Genomic DNA, 22,352 nt, shown 5'->3' with positions numbered 1-22,352 from the left:
AATATGGATCATGCTCTAAGTATAATCTTGAATCTTTTTTTGTTTTTCCTCTCAGAGTGTGAACATTTCTCTATTCTAGTTTTTCTTTATGAAAGTACAAAATGTAATTGCTGAACTGGATTCCATCATAGAGATATACTGTAATTCCTCTATTATTTGGCATAGTTTCCATGTTTGTTTAATCCTTGCACATAAATTTTTTGTTCATCAGTTGCTAAAAATAAAGCTAACAATCAGTGTTTCTGCAAACTTTATATATCAGCTTTTTGTAGAAATTAGAGTATTTTTAAATCGTGCGCAGAGGATCTGGCTCTTAAACAAAAATAATCCCCACCCTATCCCCCCACCCACCTTCCCCGCAAAAAAATACCCTGTAATTTCATTACAGATAAAATAAAAAGAGTCATCAGTAAAGTTTTTCCTTGACAAAACTGGATTTGAAATTTTAACTTTGTTTATCTGGAACAGGTGCATCTGTTTTCCATTTATTTAAAACTATCTGATCTTAATCTTTCAGATGTCTCTCTCCCCGCTAATCTTATTTCGCTCCTGACTGTGATCTTTTGTTTTCCAGAATAACAGCTATCCACCAATGTCAGATCCATACATGCCTAGTTACTATGCTCCGTCCATTGGATTTCCGTACTCTCTTGGGGAAGCAGCATGGTCCACAGCTGGAGACCAACCTATGCCATATCTGACAACCTATGGACAAATGAGTAATGGAGAACATCATTATATACCAGATGGTGTGTTTAGTCAACCTGGGGCATTAGGAAATACCCCTCCATTTCTTGGTCAACATGGATTTAACTTTTTTCCTGGTAATGCTGATTTCTCTACATGGGGGACAAGTGGATCTCAGGGACAATCCACACAAAGCTCTGCTTACAGTAGCAGTTACGGCTATCCACCGAGTTCTCTTGGGAGAGCTATTACTGATGGACCGGCTGGGTTTGGCAGTGATACCTTAAGTAAGGTGCCTGGCATTAGCAGTATTGAGCAAGGCATGACCGGACTGAAAATTGGTGGTGACCTGACAGCCGCAGTGACAAAAACTGTAGGAACAGCTTTGAGCAGCAGTGGTATGACTAGCATTGCCGCCAATAGTGTGCCCCCCGTTAGCAGCGCGGCGCCTAAGCCAACCTCCTGGGCTGCCATTGCCAGAAAGCCTGCCAAACCTCAACCGAAACTCAAACCCAAGGGCAGCGTGGGGATTGGGGGCTCCGCCGTGCCACCACCTCCTATAAAACACAACATGAACATTGGAACTTGGGATGAGAAGGGGTCAGTGGTAAAGGCTCCAGCAGCCCAGCCAGTTCTGCCTCCTCAGACTCTAGTGCAGCAGCCTCAGCCGTTAATTCAGCCGCCACCGTTGGTGCAAGGCCAGCTGCCCCCGCCGCCGCCGCAGCCGCAGCCGGGAGCGCAGCCGCAGGCCCAGCCTCACCAGGCGCAGCCGCAGCCGCAGCCGCTGCAGAACCGCTGGCTGGCTCCTCGGAACAGGGGGGCCGGCTTCCACCAGAACAGTGGCGGGGGAGGTGAGAACTTTGGTTTAGGTGTTGTTGCTGCCAGTGCTTCGCCCGCCAGCGTAGAAGTGCACCCAGTGCTGGAAAAGCTAAAGGCCATAAACAACTACAATCCCAAAGACTTTGACTGGAACCTGAAGAACGGACGGGTGTTTATAATTAAAAGCTACTCTGAGGATGACATACACCGTTCCATTAAGTACTCTATCTGGTGTAGTACTGAGCACGGTAACAAGCGTTTGGATGCCGCGTACCGTTCCCTGAATGGGAAGGGCCCGCTCTATTTGCTCTTCAGCGTGAATGGCAGTGGACATTTTTGCGGCGTGGCCGAGATGAAGTCTGTTGTGGACTACAACGCGTATGCCGGTGTCTGGTCTCAGGACAAGTGGAAGGGCAAATTTGAAGTTAAGTGGATCTTTGTCAAAGATGTTCCCAATAACCAGTTACGGCACATTCGCTTAGAAAATAATGACAACAAGCCAGTTACCAATTCAAGGGACACCCAAGAGGTACCCCTAGAAAAAGCTAAGCAAGTGCTCAAAATAATTGCTACTTTCAAGCACACCACCTCAATCTTTGATGACTTTGCACATTATGAAAAGCGTCAAGAAGAGGAGGAAGCCATGCGTAGGGTAAGAGTACACTGAGTTTTGTGTGTAGGGTCTTTTTATTGGGGTGGTGTGTATGGATGGACATCTTTAATGCCTTTTAATATTACATTCTGAGTTTAAGAACTTTACTCTGAAGGCAACCAGCCACTTAGCTTAAGAAACAGAACGCTGCAGACCCCCCGTGAAGGCCTTGGATGCCTTTCCAAAGGTAACCCTTACTCTGAATTTGCTTCCTACCTATTCATACTCCTCAGGTGATAAGGGTCTTTATGCTTTATCAGAGCCCTGAGTTCTGCATTTGTAATTAAGCAGACTTAAGAACTGGCTAGGGATTCTAGTCGCTAATCTTAAACTTTAATTTTACGGGATAATGTATTTGGAGTTTGAGACAAACAGCTTTTAAATAAATGAGTACTACACATTTTGTATTTATGATAAATAGATATTTTCCCCCAAGATTCCTGAGGCCTGTTCATAACTTGTACACTTAAAGCACTTGTACAAAATATAGTAAGGATTTGACTTTATAGGAAGGCAGCTTAGAATTGAGAAGTGGACTTAAGCTCGGCAGAATTTGATTTCCAATTCTGTTATTTGCCCACTGTGAGACTCTAAGGGAGATGTATCCTGAAGTTACACACTGTTTATACTTGCGTCAGGTTGGCCGGGATTTGATCACAGAGCCCATAGAGCAGGACAGGCTGAGGAATATTTTCTGTTCCAAGCTACAAAAGTAAATTGCAGAGTCCTATTTTTAGGAGGGAAAGAGAATGGATGGAATAGGCAACTAGCAGATTTTTCCATAGACAATACATTTAAATTTCAAATGAAGCAGGGCTTAAGTTAGAATCTTCTCCAGTAAATTATGTTGGTTACTATGGAAAGCTTCTATGTAGAAATTAAGATAAAGCACGAACTTCAACTTTATCTGTATGTACAACATCAGTGATTGGTTTCTGTGTGTGTGAGCCTGAGTATCCTGTGGCTTTTTAGTCTGTACAGAAGAGGGAACTGTTTCAAATAACAATCCTCACCGCTGAATAATGATCCTACCAAACCTTATGGCATATAAATATCAATTAGGGTGCTCTCCCTGAAAATGCAGCTTCTTGAGACCCACTCAGGGAAAATCTGATATATTTGATAAGGGACCTGGTAGTGTTACAGGCACCTCAGGTGATTCTGGTGCTAGTGATTGCTGCACTGAGTTGTTAGAAACTTTGCTTTGGAATAATACGTATGACTCTTAAAGGCCCTGCTCAACCTTTCCAGTGAATTGCTGAATATAATTGAGTTTTCTCCAGGTTAAATGTGGGAAGTGAGGGGAAAAGGAGGATCAAGAGTAGCTTCTGAGTTTTTGAAGCTCAGCAGTTGAGTAGATTGTCCCACTGTAAGAGCCTTTACAAATAGTGAATCAGGAGAAATGATTCAACTTTTCTTTTCTCCCATCACCCAGGACAGGTCACCTTGTACGTCTTTCCACACTTCTCCTCTACCCAGTCTGAAAATTTATCTTAGTTTTATTTTTTTTTATTATATAATTGTCTCAGGAATTATTTATGTTTTGTAATCATATATACAACGATTTAAACTTTATATTTTTAAACTTAAAAATTTTACATTTAAATTGTTTCATGGCTTACTGCCAGTGTTTTTATAATGTGTCTGAACCCACCTTTGACATTTTAATTTGGAGCCTAGCTTGTTTTATTACCATCTTTTTTTTTTTTTTAGGAAGAGTAATTTGGCGTAATATATTAAGCGCTTCTAAATCCCGAAAATGCCTTTCTTTGGCCATGATATGTGAACAACAGTTTTATTGGATATAGAAATCTTGGGTCACAGTCTTTTCATTCAGGCTTTGTTTTATAGTTTTCTATTTATAGTCTATTATTTATAGTTTTATATTATGGAGAAGTCTGGGGCCAGCCTAAATTTTCTTTCTTTGGAAATAACTGTTTCTGTCTGTGTGCACAAAATTTATTCTTGCTATGTGAACATGTATATGGAATGTGCACAGTATGGGTCTCTTATAATTTTCCTTATTCTTTCATCTGTAGGCCAAGTTTGTTTTTTTTTCTTTTTCCTAGTAATGTCAAAATATATATTGAATCTTTGTCCTTGAATGCCATTGGTTCTTATCTTCATTATTTTTCTTTGCGTTTTGAGAGTTTCTCAAAATTGAATTTTCATGTCATTGATTTGATTTACTTTGTGTTGGTTCAGTGATTTGTGAGGTTTTGTATTTTTCAATGACAGCGTTAGTTTACTTACATTACCACATCTAGTTCTCCCTTCACAACTGTTGTTTTCTTACCTGAATCCCTTGTTCCAGAGTCCACTTTGATTTTTTTTTTTCCCCCTCTTGGCCATTCTCATCTTGATTTTATTGAGCACAAAGATGAGTGTTGAAAGCTTATTTCTGCTTCCTGTAATTATCATTTTTAAATTCCTTCCTCTTACGTATCTTCTTTAATTTCTTTTTTTTTTAAATTAACATACAGTAAAATTGTAAATTACCTTTTGCTGCCTCTTTTCTAGTCAAGTGCTCCCCTCCACTAGTAAGTAATTCACTGATCTGTTCTCTCTCTCTATAAGGCATTTTCCATAATTTCACATGAATGAAATTACAGTGTGTAATCTTTTAACACTGGCATCTTGTACTCAGCACAATGTCTTTGCAGTTTATGTTGCTTTGCGTATCAGTTCTTTGTTCCTTTTAATTCTGTCTTTCCATTGTATGGATTTACCAGTTTGTTAACCATTCATTCTTTGAAGGACATCTGGTTGCTTTCAGATTTGAAGAATGTAAATAAAGCTCCTATAAATATTTGTGTATATATCCTTAAAAAAAATTTTTTTTTAAATCATACAGTGAAAGTTACTTTTTTGGGCTGTACAGTTCTATGAATTGTAACACATTTGTAGATTTGTGTAACCACCACTACCAAGGTACAGTATTCCCCCCAAACTGTCTTTTCTTTCCCCTTTGTATTTTATCTTTCCCCAGTGTCTATCTGAACTCATTATAGTTTTGTTAGTATCCTTTTTTTGTGAACAAATATTTTAAGACTCTTTGCTTTTTTTTTTTTTTTTTTTTCTGTCATCATTAAACCAGGCAGAGAATCATCCGGATCAGGTATTTGCCCCCAGATAGGTTTGTTTTTGTGTGTGTGCTTTAATGCTTGGTGTTAGTTGCATATTCTCTTTCCATGGCAAATGTGAAGGGAGAGCCATGATGTACGTTGACTTTACCAGTTAAGTGATTCATCAACTTGTGAAGAGTAAGAAGGGAGAGCCAGTGCAATGGACATGCTAGTAGGTGAAATTTGACTTTCCTTTGAGTTTGAAACCATCATGTCAGGAAACCTTTTCCCCTGCTTATTAACTGTTTGGTATTTGGGATATCATGTGTTCTTGCTGTTTTCTTTCTGGAGCTGTTAACTCCTTGTCCAGGCAGAAATTGTAGATATTCATTTGTAGATTTCCTGTTAGGTACGTTTGTGTTTGCACTTTGGCTTTCCAGCAAAACTACTTTCAAATACTCTTGGCATCCCAGTGATGAAGGATGTGCCCCCTGTCTATTCTAGGCCCTCCTTGGCTCCATCAAAAAGGATAAATAAGTGGTGTTTTTGCTAGGATTTCCTTCACTGGTTATGCCTTTTTTCTTTTTTAAGTAAAAGGAGTTGCAAGTCATTATTTATGTTCTCTTTTAATGTGACCCCATCTGTCTTGTATTCAGCTGAAATTCCTCAAAGCTTCTGATATGTCGAGGTCACATTTTCCCAGGTGCACATCCTTCAGAGACCTTGGGTAAAGTAGGGGTTCTTAAGCAAGACAAAAAATGGCACTACTTATAAAAGAAAAGATTGATAAAAATTTGCCTAGATTAAAATCTGTTCATCAAAAGATGCTTTAAAGAAAGTAAAAAGACATGTTAGGAACTGGGAGGAATTTGAACATAACTGACCGAAGACAGTTGTCAAGAATATTTAAAGAACTCCTATGAATCAGTTTAAGAAAAAAATAATCCACTACAAAAACGGGCAAAAGATATGGATAATCCTTTCATGAGAGAGGAAATAAATATGGGTAATAAGTGTAAAAAGATATTCAGTCTTAATAATAATTCAGGAAATGCAGATCAAGACTATAATGAGAAAATATTTTATATCCACTCATTTGGCAAAATTAAGAAATTTGATAATAGCAAGTATTGGAGAGACTGTATAACAACAAAACGTCTTATACAGTTGCAGGTGGGAGCATTGAATTGATATAGCCATGTGGGTGGGTAGTTCTGCATTTTCTTACAAAGCTGAACGTTTCAGTACCTTGTAATTCAGCAGTTGTCCTCCAGGATATATATCTATACCGAAGAGAAACTTCGCGCATACCCCAGAATACATATAAGAATGTTCTTAGGAGCACAGTTGATACTACTAAATAACAGGGAACAACTCAAATGCAATCAGCAGGAAAAATGCTTGCTTTATGGTTTTTTTGAGCAATTCAAGAGTACGTTTCATACGTCCATGGCTCTTTTTATCCCCAAAAAGTATCGTATATATTTCCTAAGAATAAGGATATTCTCTCATGTAACCGTGATATTCTGTCAGTTGGTCCAGAGTGTCCTTTAAGCCTTTTTTTTTTTTTAATCTTTTTTTGTAGTATAAGATCCAGGCTAAGGTTAGAATAACCAAAACAGTTTTGAATAAGAACTATTTTAGAAGGCTTATACTAACCTGACTTCAAATCTTTGCCTTCCCCAAGTGTGGAAAAATTTTTTCGTGTACTTTTTAATAGAAGTTTTATAGTTTAAAATTTTACATTTAGTTTTGTGGTTACTGTAGCTTTCTTTCATTTCCCTTCTTACTGTATTCATTTTTTTCTTTAAGTTCTTCAGCCTATTTGTGATAGCAGAAAAGAAGTTTAAAAAAAATGAATTCCATCTTGTCACTGCTGGGTCTTTTTTATTGACTGTCTTCTTGCCCCTTTTCTGGTTATTTTAGCAGAGAGGAATTCCCCAGCTTGCTTTGCCAGTACAGCAGCCTATGGAGGAGCTGACCAGACATATCCTGTCTGGTCATATAAAACATGGAAAGTCAGGCTCTCTATCTTAGAGTGAGGGGTAGTCGTGAAACTTAAAACTGCAGGAAAAATCCATGCCAGTTATTGCAGTGTTTGTATAGTTCTTCATTCTTAGATTTGAACACATAATTTTGATATATTTGATTAAAATCAAGCTTGATGAAAAAACCGAGACAAATCCTCTAAAAGAAATAGGTATTTCAGAGAGCAGAAGATAATTTATACAACAAAATTTGATTTGTTAGGATTCACATGTAAAAAGAAAAGAAAACCAGAAAATGTTCTTGGAAATGAGAAACAGGATTGTCAACAGTTTTTTAAAATGTTTCTTTTTAAGCAAGTGGATTAATAAAATGTTAATGTTTTAGATCCAGTTAATCATCTGGAATTTCAAATCAGAAATTTCCAAATGTGGAATAATAGAGATGAAAAACATAAGGCGTGAAAGATGTGGTGGAAAGGAGGTCCACTATATCTAAAGGAGTCTTTAAAAAGAGGACAGGTAGAAACAGTTGGACTAACTGGAAGAACGACTAAAGAAAAATTTCCAGAGCCAAAAGATACATGTTTTCAGAATGATGGACTCACTGAGTAACCAGCAGGATTATTTAAAATTGTAAAAGATAAAAAAGATAAGATAAAGAGACAAGCTTTCCAAGCAAAACACCTGTAAGTAAGCTACAAAGGAAGGAGAGTCTGTCATCTACAACTCTGGACACATATATAAAATCATATTTTGTAGTATAGGGGAATGGGCATAGAATTATGTTCTTAAAGATGAGTGTCGAATTATATCTGTGAGGGAGGAGTGCAAAATAAAGATTTCAGGTGTACAAGAGCTTAGGTACATATCCTTCATGAGAAACTTGAAGAGGTATTTCAGCAGAATAAAAAAGGAATTCAAGAAGGATAACACGTGGTAGCTGGTTATACTAGAACAATCAGTAGGGACTCCGTATGCATTTTGAGTCAGAAGGTTCTCATTGTATACAGTGGACCTCAGGCTGTAAGCCTCCGTCTGTTAAATGGCATTGTGGTCTTAGACAAACGACGGGAGCCCTCGGTTGGGAAGCACTGACCTTGGAGATGCTCTATGAGAGCAGGACTTGCTTTGTTCTTTGCTGAATCCTTAGCACCTAATGCTTGGCGCAGAGTGGGCAAAGTCATAAGGACAGTCACCAGAACTAAAGATAGAGTGAGTTCTGTTGTAGGGAGGGGGAAGAGGAGAATATAACGTTCACTGTGATAAATTGCTCATCATATATAATGGCAATTGATAGTGTCTGAATTGACAAGTCAAGAAATGTATATATTAGTATGCCACTTAAAGTTTACAGTGGTAACCTATCAGAGGAAGTTGAAATAGAAAAGACTAGAGGAGGATAGGGGAGCTTTACTTTTTTACTTTAACTTGCAATTGTATGTATTACTTCTAACGATAAAGCTAGTTTGATTGGAAAATAAAACAAAAAACTGCTAATGTCTTGAGTATATTATGTCCAGTATAAATTCGAGTAGTCTGCATAGCCATAGAGTCTACTTTTGACTATTTAGATAACCTTTTACTGAAATTTTACCTTTGTTGTACTGAATGTGCGTCATTTAGCTTCTACTGTATTCTTTCATTCTTAAAAATCCTTATTGATCAGTAAACAGTCTGAGGTGAGATTTTTAGTTTGATAGCTTTTTAAATTCCATATAGGAACAATTAGTGTTTTCAGGTACCTGCAACTTTGAGATGAACTTCTAAAATATGGCATTCACCTAAGTCCCTTAGAAAGAGATGAAGCCCTACGGCTTATGCAGAAACAAGCAAGGCATAATTGTAATAAAATCCGTATTAAATACTTTTAATTTCCAGAACCGTCTGTGTATTTTAGTCATTTATGCTATTTTGTGTCGTTGAGCGTTTCCAAAGAGTAAAGTTTAGTCCCTGATAGAATTTTTTTCACAATTGGAATTATTTTGATTCTGAGATGAGATGATGTTTAGGTCTGTCTCAAAGTAATCAAGTTTGTGCTAATATACAAGAAATTACTTCAGTTGTAGTTATTTTAGTAGTAGTTACTGTAGTTAGCAGTAAGCATTTTCCTGACAGTTCTATACTTCTTTTTTCTCAAGTGGAACATTTAGTTGAATGCTTTCCCATTAATCAGATTGCAGTTCTTAGGATCAAGAATGGTTGAAGTCTCTATCTGATGACCCTTCGGTAAACTCTTCTACGATTGTAGTTGTCTGTTTGTGAGTTGATTATGATGAACAGAAGCAAATTCAGTGTATGAAATCTTTTCCTTTCATCTTCACTGTAAAATTTAAAGAGTATATCTCTGGAAAACAGTTTCTAGCCCAGGATGTATCACACTTGACAGAATAAGTTTATATTACGTATTTAAGTGAGTAATTCTATGATAAGACATTGAGTGATATTTGAATAATCAAGATGATTCTGTTTTTATTATAGTAATACTCTGTTCTGAGTTTAGTAAATAATTCTTTATAAGCCAGAATTGGGAAAAGAGGTACTTTAATTAGCATTTTATAACATTGATTTTTTTTCCCCCTCAGATTTATCTTGGCACCCCATAGGAGAGTTAATAGTGGCTATGTTAAGTTCCAATGCTGATACAGAAATTTATGAGTTTTTAGGAGATGGATTATTGGGTTAATCATAGATCTTTGGGAGAGATTTGTTTCACATCGATTATGGTGTGAACAGTCATCCTTAAATTGAATGGTATTTCAGTTATTTATTTTTCTTTAGCAACAAATGCATGATTACAGTCAGCCCTGCATATCCATAGATATGAACCTGCAGATACGGAACCCATGGTTACAGAGGGCCAGCTGTAAGGGCCTTGAGCATCCTCGGATTTTGATATCCACGGGGGTCCTGGAACCAATTCCCTGCAGGATATATACTATGTATATATATGTGTGTGTATATATATGTAGTATATATATATGAGTGTATATATATATACCTAGGATGTAAAAAAGCTACAAGTGGACAGTTCCACTTTTGAACAACAATCTGGAGTATAATAATTTTATTACTTTCATTTTATCGTAGAGTCCAAAATCTCACTCCAAAATACGGTTGCATATTGATTCCTTCGCTTGGCTTTAAGAACTTGTTACTAGGTTCCAGAGAAGTCGTGACATCCCGCTCCTCCCAGCCCCCACTGAGAATTGTAGCATATATCTTGTGTTCTAGTCAACCTTTATCACCATATATTTAGAGCCTGCGTGTTCTTTTCTTAACTGTTCCCTTATTCATTCAACAGATAAATATTAAAGGTTACCAGTAAGCCACTTAAGATAAATAGCTCTTCTTCTTTTTAAAATTTATTTATTTTATTTATTTTTGGCTGTGTTGGGTCTTCGTTGCTGCGTGCGGGCTTTCTCTAGTTGCGGCGAGCGGGGGCTACTCTTCGTTGCAGTGTGTGGGTTTCTCTTGCTGTGGAGCATGGGCTCTAGGCGTGTGGGCTTCAGTAGTTGTGGCGCAAGGCCTCAGTAGTTGTGTTTCGCGGCTCTAGAGCTCAGGTTCAGTAGTTGTGGCGCACGGGCTTAGTTGCTCCGTGGCACGTGGGAATCTTCCCGGACCAGGGCTCGAACCCATGTCCCCTGCATTGGCAGGCGGATTCTTAACCGCTGCACCACCAGGGAAGCCCCAATAACCCTTTCTTTGTAGAACTCAGAGATCTTGGAGAGACAGACATAATTTCTCTCAGTAAAATTTTGTAGTTTTCACTGTTGAAAACCACATGGCTCTTACTGAATTTTTTTCTAAGTATTTTATATAATTTTTACTGCTATTGTAAATGTAATTTGTATTTTCAGTCTTCCCAGTTGTTTGCTACAATTTTATATCAATAGAAATGTCCTATATTGTGTGACCTTGCTAAATTCACTTATTAGTTCTAGTAGTTTTAATAGAACATCCTTAGGATTTTCTGCCTAACAGATTATATCATCTGCAAATAGAGACCATTTTATTTCTTTTTGATCTTTATGCTTTTTTTCTTGTAATTTTATTACTTGTATTACTTAAACATAAAATTAAGTGAAAACTCTAAAACCAAAATAAAACTGCACATAAACAAAAAATTTAGTGTGATGAGTGATGTTATTTTGCTGAAACTAAATCACAGCTCAAAGCATGAATTAGTCTTAAGTCTTAGAACCCTGTTTTTACTCTCATTTGGACCACCTAAACTAACACATGTTGTGACTGTCCTCCACCATTTTCACTATTTGACCTTCTTCCTAACTCCTCCATTTTATAGTACACTTTGAGGTTATTTGATCTTTGGTACAGATGAATAGCTTTTATATTATTAGACTGCATCTATTCTTTTCTTAAACTTGACACACAATAAAGTATCAAATGCAAATATGGGCACTGGAATCTTTTTAAAGTAGTTCTTTATTATAGTGTGGTCATGCAGAAAGATCAAGAATGTTAGAGTCTTCCTTCTCCCTCTTTGTAGAGGGCACCACTGTCCGCCTCCGCCCTTCCAGTTGAGGCCAATAATACTGGACTAATTCGCAATATTTCTCTTTCACACTCCATATCTAACCAGTCTATCAGTAAGTCTTGTTGGCTCTGCTTTCAGAATAGATCCAGAATCTAAACACTTTCCACTAGCTCTCCATCCTCCATTATTATTATTATTGTACTGGATGATGATTGTGCTAGCCTCCTTACTGGCCTTCCTGCTTCTACTTTTGCTCCTCTATACACTCCATTACCATCAGAACAGCCCTTAAGAGGTCCTTCTGTGACAAGTGAGACTGGACTCAGTTTTCTCCTGCTTTTTTGAAGGTAGTATCAAAGTGTTGCCAACCTCAAGATACATCAGGAAATACTCCTTTTTCTAGTCTCTGGAACAGTTGGTATAAGTATAGAATTCTTGTGAAACCACATGAGCCTGGGAGTTTTTCTTTGGGGTAGATTTTTAATTGTTGGTTAAAGTTCTTTAGTTATTATAAGTCTTCAAGTTTTCTTTTTATTCTTGAATTTGTTTTGGTAAATTTTATTTTTAGGAAGCTGTTTTAAGCTTTTTTTTCATATTGGCATTAATAGTATTTTAATTTTTTTTAGCTGTGTGAGTCTTCACGATATTATTTATGCTTCTTTTTTTTACATCAGTCTTTCCAGAGATTTTTCTATTGTCAGCTTCTTTTACCCCCCAAACACCAGTTTTTATTTTTGGTCTCTTAGGCTTTCTTTGTTTTCTGTTTTGTTATTTTTTTCTCCTGCTGTCTTATTTCATTCATTTTACTTTGGGGGACTCAATGCTACTTATTTCCTAACATGTTGAGTTGGATGATGAGCTCATTATTTTTCAGCTTTAAAAAAATGTTTTTTTAAATTCTATACATGTAAATTTCTAATTTTATTTTTCAGGGCTTATTAGATTTAGTATATTTATATTGTACTGGTGTAAAAACTTTTGAATTTTTGTTATGATTTTTTGGGAGACTTTTTAGAAATGTGTTTTAGATTTTCCAAATGTGGTAAGATTTTGTTTGTTGTTACCTGTTTTGCTGTTAAAATTGATGTCAGAAAATGTGATATGTATGATACTGACTCTTTGGTATTTAGATTGGTTTTCTGGTCTGGCATATAGTTCCTTTCTGTGGTTGTTCATTGTGTACCCTGTAATTATTTGGCTCAGTTTTCTGTATTCTGTATATTCAATCTTTATTTTCACTAACTTGTCTGCTTTATCAATTACTAAGAGAAATGTGTTAAATTCTCCTGCTATAATTAGGAACCTGTCAGGTTTTCTTTGTAATTCTGAAAATTTTAATATATGTAAAGTTGTATTTTTAGTTTAATACTGTTATAGCTTTTTATAAAAAATGTTTCTTACTCAGTATGTAGTGGTTTTTGCCTTAGTGGTTTTTGCCTTAGAATCCACTTTATCTGATATTAATATAAGTTGACTAAGTCTTCATTTGGCTTGTTTTTAAGCTTTCTGTGTCCTTATGTTTAGGGTTAATTTCTTGGAAATCATGTGTAACTAGATTTCTTTTTTTAATTTTGAGCTCTTTTGTGTTTTTGTTAATGAACCTCCATTTTTTGATTGCTTGATAAAAATGTATAAATTATATAAATGTGTATTTCTGCCATTTTATATTTTGTGCTTTCTAATTCACCTAGATCTTTCAAGCTCCCCTCTCCCTCCTTTCCTGTCCTACCACAGGAAAGGAGTTTTCAAAATTTTCCTTTTCCTGTCCACTGAGTTAGAAGTTATGCATTATGTATGTACACAGATTTAAACTATATATTTTATTGACTCAGTTAAAGGTGCCGTAGTTGATTACAGTTCAAACTGAAACAGCATCTCTAACTTCTATTTAAATAAAACATGGTCCTCATTCATGTACCTGATCATCTCCCTCAGGTTAAACCTCTCTTTGTCTAGCTTATCCTTAAGTAGTATTGCCCTTTTTTTCTGTAGTTTTGGGGCTTTTCATGGAGTTGATGAATTTCTGTAGTTTTGATCAGTCATTTCATGGGGAGGAATAAGCAGGGAGCTGTTACCACTTTTTGCTTCATTTGTAATACCGTGTTTTATATCCAGCTAATTAAAGCAGGCTTCAACATTTCTCATACAAATCTGTTTCCTTCAGCTGAGAAATAAATTTCCTTTATGTTTAGGCTGGTTTTTTAAAAGCTTTAGGGCCTTTGTAAAATTAGACTACAGCTTCCTGGTTCCAAATTCTTTTTTTGTCTTTTTTTTCCTTTGTTTATGTTGTTGGATTTTTGTTTTTGTTTATCCTTTTGAAACATGATTAATTAGCTGTCTGTCTGTTTTCATTTTTGTTTTTTTCTTTAGGAATATCTCACTGATGCTTATGGGTGTATGAAATAATTCATTTGTAGTTATCGTATAGTAGGGCATTTATTTGTTAGCTTTCTGTATTAAATACTGTTATTCTAGTTCTAGGAATATATAAAGATGAAAAAGAAAGGACTTTAGTAACAAAGAACTTAAAGTTCTCTTTGGAATTTATTTTTATAAATTGATTGATTGATTGATTGCTGCGTTGGGTCTTTGTTGCTGTGCCCGGGCTTTCTCTAGTTGCAGCGAGCGGGGGATACTTTTAGTTGTGGTGCGCAGGCTTCTCATTGCGGTGGCTTCTCTTGTTACGGAGCACGGGCTGTAGGCGCGCGGGCTTCAGTAGTTGTGGCTCGAGGGCTCTAGAGCGCAGGCTCAGTAGTTGTCAGGCACGGGCTTAGTTGCTCCGCGGCATGTGGGATCTTCCTGGACCAGGGCTTGAACCCGTGTCCCCTGCATTAGCAGGCGGGTTCTTAACCACTGCGCCACCACGGAAGTCCCCTCTTTGGAATTTAAAATACAGTTTTCTGATGGTGTCACAGGGGATGGGACATTAATTTGACCATTGGCAAAGTATATACATATTTATTATGGAGCATAATAAATAAACTCCCACTTATGGAAAAGTGGGAGTAGTGAAACCACAAATGGAGAGTCTTATAATGTGTTAGACACAAGTGGCTTTCAGTGTGGTCCTTGGACCAGCAGTGTTAGGATCACCTTGAACTTGTTAGAACTGCAGACTCACAAGTTCAGCTTCAGACCTTTGGGGCCCAATAGTGAGCGTTTCCACAGCCATCCAGGTGATTCTGATGCTTGCTAAAGTATGAGAACCAGTGACTGACACATTGAAACAGATGGCACAAACGAACTACGCGGTGCATTCACTTGATAGGCAGGCAGAGTGCAGTCATCCTTTTTGTCAAGGATACGCATTACATGTGGATAATTTGGTTAATAAACATCATGAAAACATCACTCAGCTTAACTTCTGTTCAAGGGGTTTCTGCTTTCTTAAAAGAAACTATAATAATAAGTATTATTAATATTTCTTCATGTGAAAAATTATGCTGAATCTGAGAGTAGGATATGGAGGAAGCTTGTGATTCAAAGTTTTTTTTGTTTTTTTTTTTTTAAGTTAATACTGAAAGCTTAATTTAATGCAGTTTAATGCAACTCTTTTCTTTTCCTTCTAACCCTACCTCGGCCAGTAGTTTTCAAGTTGCTTCAGAGGACTTCTGGTCTATTTGATACCTCACGATCAAAAACTCAGTGAAAGGGCTAGAAAGACATTATTGTAATAGTCTCACCTAAACAAAATTCTGTGGGAAAACAGAGCTGTGGAGAGGACCTATAATCTCCTGAACTACGTCTTTGTGTTTGGACTTCTTTATTTTAAAATGGTTTGTGGTAATCCCTCTAAGGTGTGTATAGGTAATAGTAAATCGTTTTTAGCTAATTACTTGAAAATTAGTATTTGTCAAGAACTTCTTATGGAGATGGTTTACATTATAAATGCATATAGTTTAAATCATTAAATAATGATGGTGTTTTGTTAAAGGTCTTTGTGCTTTTCTTTCAGGAGAGAAATAGAAACAAACAATAACCATATGAAGATGTCCTGTTAGAATTACAACACTAATGATGTAGACTCTGGAAATGCCTAATAAGTCAAAGAAGACGTTATTAAAGCTTTTTTCTGCTTAAGGTGACATCTTTGAACTCTAACACAGAACTGACTCTTCTTGTAATGGTTTTCATCAGCGCATCTGCCCTTATACTCTCACCAAACACACTTGAGAACTGTAACTTCGTCAAGCACTTTCTGTCCTGAAGCTTTTACCAGTATCTGCTGTCTTTTGTAATTATGCATCCTAGCTAAGGCACAGAAGACTGAATGAATGCAAGGATTCATTAACTCTTTGAATTTGTTAAATACTAACAGTTAACCATTAGAAGTGGTTCAATGATGTAAGAGTCACACTGCTTCAACTTTTTCTTTGTTGTAGTTTTTAAATTGTCAATTTTTAGCTCTTTGACAGATTAAAAGCAAAATAATCATGCCATATTTAGTCCTGGAGTTCAAGTCTAAATGTTTATGTGAAAATTATTGTAGTAAACTTTTAATATGGCAAAGCAACCTTATGCTCTATTTTAGCCAAATGAAACATAATCTGAGATTATATTAGAACATTTCCCTTGTCTTCAAACTGTTTGGTGTAACAGAATATTGATATGCAGCTTGGTGGATTTCACCAGTTAATGCACATTCTTCTCCCCTCCTTCCCCCAATAATATGTATACTGAAAAATGTGCATTTGTCTGAGGAATTATTTTGTTTGCTACCACTTAATGAATCTCAAAATTTTGAGTAATGTACCTCAGTCTAATCAGACTTTTTATGACCTTTATAACTACATTTAAAACCCTTAATTCCTATTTCTGGGTGTTTGCGAGCCTGATTGCTATCATGAAGTAAAAAATTTATTACTCTAGGTATTCACTAGCTAAATAAACATAGTTCTTGTTTAGCAAGCATATATTGTTCCTCAGCTCCTTTCTCCAGCTTTTGCAGTGTCCTCGCATCCTTAAAATATTTGAAAATATGGCCTTGATCCATGGATTAAATCAGTATCTAAGTGAATGTGTTGATGTTTTATTGATCAGATCTATATAAATGGGAATACAGCATATATCTGGGTATTCTTATAGTTATCTTTTTAACATCTTATTTTTTTCATTAATTACATATCAACATTAATTTTGTATCTTGAAACAAATTGATTTTGTATAATTATGTGTCAAGCATCTGTATTAACTGATTTGATGGCACATGGTTATGAAATAATGTGCTGCCCCTTATATTACTGTTCCAAAAGGAGAAAGCTATGTAGAAAGATATGTTAAGGATGAAAATAGCAATACAGTAGATTTGAGTACCTTGATGTTTTGCATTACTCCACTTATGTTTACATCATGTTTAGAAATGTTTTCATTTACTATGGTCTTTGGTCACTTCGATTCAAAAATTTAGTGACATATTTCTTTGAGGCTTTCATTTATATGATTTTTTTTTGTACAATGTTTTCTTAAAATGTACAAATACTGTATTCAAGTGAAAACCAATACAGTATTTGTAGCTAAATTGTAGCTACTTCACAGTGCTTTGGTAGTCCCAGGATAGTTATCAGTGTTTACTGAAGGGAACATCAAAATGTTAATAGTATATTACAAAATAAAGACTTTCTTAAAGGAAAATTGCACCTATTTTACCTTTTTTTAAGAGTAAGCCATGAAATCTTGTAACATGTCTCGTAACTATTTGTAATGAAAATTGGCATATGGGTATAGTCACCACAGCAGCGTTCTACATCCCTAGAATTATATAGGTAGGACATGTCAGAGAGGACCAGTGTCACTCTGGAGGTCCTGTTAGAGAAAACTGTACAGGGGTGACCTTGTGGAAAGGATCTGAGTCTTCTCTCTGAGGTTCTCTTCTTCTTGGTGCTTTATTAGCAACTCTGAATATTTTTATAAAACTAGTTACATTATACACAGATTGAAACTTGTTTAATTTACATTAGGTTTCTGTGTAAGAGATGTCACGGAAAACACTCAGCAAGCAGGCTAATTGCAATAGCAGACTCAGAAATGTCAAATGTAACTCAGCAGTCTACTCATGGTGAGGAGTACATCCCAGTGCCTTTAACCTGGATTTCTAATATTAAGTGAAATGGGTGCAGCATTCCTTTGGGGAAAAAAACTAGACAAAAACAAAACTTTTCAATTGGTAAATTTCTTTTTTTCCCTCATTTAAATTTTCTTCAGAGTGCCTACTCTCTCTCCCTCCTTGGTCTGTCAGTGTACAGCAAAATGTTTTTCCTGTAAGTGAGATGATCAGAGGTTGTCTCAGTAGCACAGCTAATGGAAGGTTTCTTAACTGTAGGGACCAAGAGGGAGGGAAACTGGGCTCTAGAGCAGGAGACTGATCCAGTGTTTTGAGTAATCACGAATTAAGACATTATTGGCCCAGTAAATTTCTTGCTTAATGTTTTTCCAAAATCTGGTTTGAATGTTTCTTAATTAAAGTTATCTTATGTGGGTGTTTTATTTTGAAAGGTATTATATAGTTTGTATATTTAACAGTAAGGGGGAAAATGTAACCCAAATTAGTATTCTTTCTCTATACATATTGGTACTTGAAGATTCCTTTCAGAAGAAACCCCAGCCTTTTCCTAAGTTCAGTCCTCGTTTTAACTTAAGTGATCTTTCTAATTCAAAAGCTGTGTTCTTTTTGAATACCATGCATGGGGGTTAAGCTGATGTTAAAACAGTTTGCAATAAAAAAAGAATCAGCTTAAGTCATTTAATCATTTCAAGTGCATTCTGCATCCTATAAAAATAAGTTTGAGAACTTTAAGAGAATTGTGTTTCATTAAGTTTTGCATATCTTTTGTTATGCCATGTAAATTCCCTTCTTTTTCATATGATTAAAGAAAGGTTATGATAAAATGATTAGTTCATTTACATTCACTTGTAGCAATTACATGAGAATTTAAATTTTGTCGTGTTTGGGTTTGTTCATTCCTGTGAATGATGGTACAGTTAGGTGAGATTTTCTGTTATGGTACCCAAACTCACCATTTGGTCCTCTTTAATCTTTGAGGGTTTCAATAAAAATTGTTCACTCATATCTGTGTTCTTTCCATTTTATCTTTATAAATACAGATTGCCTTCCAGAAAACATAACATTCTTGTCAACTCTGTTATGAATTTCCTGATTGACATACCTTTCAAGTACAAATAGATTATGTCATTCGATTTAGTTGGCCATTTGAAATTAAGTGGGGAAATTAAAGAGAGGAAGGCTCACAGTTTATCCTAATCTTTATCCACTCCAGTGAGCTTATTGAATTACATGTTCTTAACGCTAAACTTAGAGCAAAAGAGAAAGAGGCTTACTTAATAGGAAGTCTTGGCACCAGCTGTCTCATAACCCTAATCCCCCATTCTTGGTACCAAGGAATGCTTTTTAATAGTGTGTACGTTACCCTTTGGGCTGGATAGAGCTTGTGGAGGTGGGATCGTGGTGACTCTGAATGGTGCGTTGATAATCATTGCCGGGCTCTCTAAGGCACTCGTTCAGATGGGGGAAACCAAAGAGTTCTGGTTTTGTGCTGCATACAACACTGTTAGCCTGCGAACAGGGCACAGTTTTACAGGCACCCCAGTGTCCCACATTGCAGCAGCATCTAAAGAGGGTTTGCATCTCTTCAGCGTACTTCTATTTGAGGCTACTCATTTTTAGTTGGGACCCTAATTCTTACTGGCTTGGCTTTATCTTGCTTAGTGACATTAGATTTAGTAATTGTAGTCTAGGAACTAAAATATTCTTGCAGTTAGAAGTTAACTGAGCAATTCAAGGTCATTTGCTTTCCAATCACAGGACAGTTGATCTGTGAACAACACAGGTTTGAACTACATGGGTCCACTTGTACACAGACTTTTTCCAGTAGTAAATACCACAGTACTGCACCATCTGAGGTTGACTGAATCCGTGGATGCAGAGGGACCTCGGATGTGGAGGGACCGTGCGCGAGTAGGGCCGACTTTAAGTTGTATGTAGTGGAGGGTCAGCACCCCTAAACCCCTGTGTTTTTCAAGGGTCAGTTGTACTTGTCATTGCGTAATCTTGATGTGTATTCGTCCCTCATTTCTCTTGGTGCAATGATAGGGGCAGAACTCCCCTGTAGATCACCCAGAGGTAGTAGTGGCAGTTTAAATACAGTTTGTTTCTAAATTGTGCACTAAATTCAGAATTTTTCTACTCCATATTTTGAGTTACTTGTATAACATTGCAACTAAATGTAAATGAAAATTGTCTTTATAAAAGTCAGTGTACAAGGAAGATGTGAGTGCAGAGTTCGTAACACTGGGGGAGTTCCGCATCCCTTCCTGCCACCCTGGGCCGCTTCAAAGAATACCCCTTACATAGAACACACTTAGAGGTTTAAATATCTGAATGTCATTTTAAAACATCATTGGCTATTTCTGACACATCTGTAACCAGAATGGAATTATTGTATAGGGGAAGATCTTAGAATTGGGAGTTGGAAAGACCAGACTTACATAGTTACTTCTAACTGGTAGATTGACACTGAACAAATCACTTCCTTTGTTGTTAGCGCACTTGGTAAATTCAGGAGATTGGCATAGAATGCATCTTAGGTTCTCTGCAGTTCTGAATTTTTGTAATTTTATGATTTATATAGCTTTGTAGGCTTATTCTAGCAATAATGAATGTTCTTTTAAAAATAAGTTTGGAAACCAGTGAAATTTGTGATAGTCATTCTTTGTTTATTTCAGAATATAAGTACTGAATACCTCCAATTGTATTTTATTCATTGACTCTGATAAAATATAACCATTACTTACTTCCCTTTAGTGAGTTTTGAAGTCTAGTGGTTCAAAATCTTCATCTTTTCCACAGTGTTGGTAAAAAGAATCAAGAGAAGGTGTGTCCCAAAGAAATCCAGTCCAAGTTTGTTTTTTTTTTTTAATTCTACTGCCGTTTTACATTATCCTTTTTTTTTTTTCCAAAGAGACTATTTTTTAGAACAGTTGTAGAGAAAAGTCAGGAAGACAGTACAGAGAGTCCCCATATACCTCGCACCCAGCTTCCTCTCTTCTTAACATCTCACATTAGTCTGGTACATATGTTGTAATTAATGGACCAATATTGATCGCTTATTTTCAGATTTTTTTTTTTTTTTTAAACCAAATTGTCCTTATTCTGGTTCAGGACGCCATCAAGGATAGATCCACGTTACTTTTAGTTGTCATGTCTCCTGAGGTTCCTCTTGGCTGCGATGGTTTCTCAGACTGGGTTTTGATGACCTTGACAGTATTGAGGAGTAGTGGTCAGATATTTTGTAGAGTACTCTTCCTTTGGAATTTATCTTATATCTTTCTTATGATTAGATGGGGTTATGAGTTTTTGGGAGGAAGACCACATAGGTAAAGTTGCCATTTCCATCACATCATGTCAAGGATGCATACCACCAACATATGCCTGTTGATGTTGACTGACCACTTGGCTCTGGTAGTGTCACGTTTCTCCATTATGAAGTTACCCTTTTTCCCTCCTTTCCACACTGTACTTTGGAAGGAAGTCACAGTACACACTTGAGTAGGCAATTTTGCTCTCCCTTATCCTTGTATTTGTAAAGAGGAGTACAGGAATCTGCTTTACTAGAACACAGTCTCATCCTGGCAGGCTTGTGTGTCCTTTTTGCTTTATCTCTTTAGAACTTCCTTCCCCTCCCACTCTCTTTCCTCATTTCTCAACGGAATAGTTGGATTTTGGAGGAATTCTAATAGAGACTCATACCCTCTCCCTGAATGGATTCTAATTGTGGAGATTTTAGTAAAGGGATTGAAGGTTTATCAGTAGAGAAAATTTAGATGATGGCCAAATATCCTGATCTTATGAGTATAGGTAAGAACAGATAGTCATTCAAATTTGACTGGATTGAAAAACCAAAGGTAGTAGTTAAACAGTATATTATGGTTAGAATGATGCATTCCTTTAAAAGGTGATTTAAATAGCTCTGCCTCTGTTTTTTTATGGAATGCTTTTGAAATACTTCTGAGGCTGCTGCATAATATTCTGGCCGGGAGCATGGACTTTGGAGGCTAATAAACCTGTAATGGAATCTGGGCCCACTAGGCTCCAAGCCTAGATTTCTTCATCAGTTAAAAAAATAAAGGAATGAGAATGGAGCCTACAAGGATTAAATGAAGTAATATGAAGTGGTGAGCACAATCCCTGAGCCTACGGCAAGCCTTCCGATTGTTAACTGTTGCTCCCTTTTTGTTTCTTATGGAAAATTTAGAATTTATTGATTACCATTGAATATTTCTTACAGTAATCTTTACTGCTTAGATGCAGTTTAGAGGTTGTAGAAAGTTGATTACTTTCAGTTCATATTGTTGTATGATTGAGATCCTGAGAAAAGGCACTACCTGAATAAAGCTTCGTTAAATTATCATTTATCTTCGTTTTTTGCAACTTTTGATTTCCAGGGTTTCCAGTGACTGTCAGCCATGCTTTTTCAAAGTAAGTAAAATCAAATGAGGGGCTTCCCTGGTGGCGCAGTGATTAAGAATCCGCCTGCCAATGCAGGGGACACAGGTTCGAGCCCTGGTCTGGGAGGATCCCACGTGCCATGGAGCAACTAAGCCCGTGAGCCACAACTACTGAGCCTGCGCTC

At 36.6% G+C, this 22,352-nt stretch overlaps 1 protein-coding gene across 12 annotated transcripts in view; it reads left to right on the top strand.

The window, feature by feature from the left end:
• The window catches only part of YTHDF3 (YTH N6-methyladenosine RNA binding protein F3), a 33,398-nt gene extending 14,626 nt beyond the window's left edge, over positions 1–18,772 (top strand). For 10 of the 12 annotated variants that reach the window (XM_082364713.1, XM_082364720.1, XM_082364723.1 and 7 more), the window contains 3 exons: positions 575–2,158; positions 5,256–5,276; positions 15,662–18,772. In XM_082364713.1, coding sequence (XP_082220839.1) covers positions 575–2,158; positions 5,256–5,276; positions 15,662–15,685 — 1,629 coding nt within the window. In that variant the 3' untranslated portion in view covers positions 15,686–18,772. Of the gene's footprint in view, positions 1–574; positions 2,159–5,255; positions 5,277–15,290; positions 15,309–15,661 lie in introns of those variants that run through there. The other 2 variants (XM_082364722.1, XM_082364721.1) reach the window with 2 other exon arrangements.
• The last annotated feature ends 3,580 nt before the right edge of the window (positions 18,773–22,352 follow it).

This window comes from Balaenoptera borealis (genome assembly GCF_965194805.1).
Source record: "Balaenoptera borealis genome assembly, chromosome: 17".
Taxonomy (NCBI): Eukaryota; Metazoa; Chordata; class Mammalia; order Artiodactyla; family Balaenopteridae; genus Balaenoptera; species Balaenoptera borealis.
The sequence above is the reverse complement of the archived record's forward strand: the minus strand, read 5'-3'. Positions and strand labels throughout refer to the sequence as shown.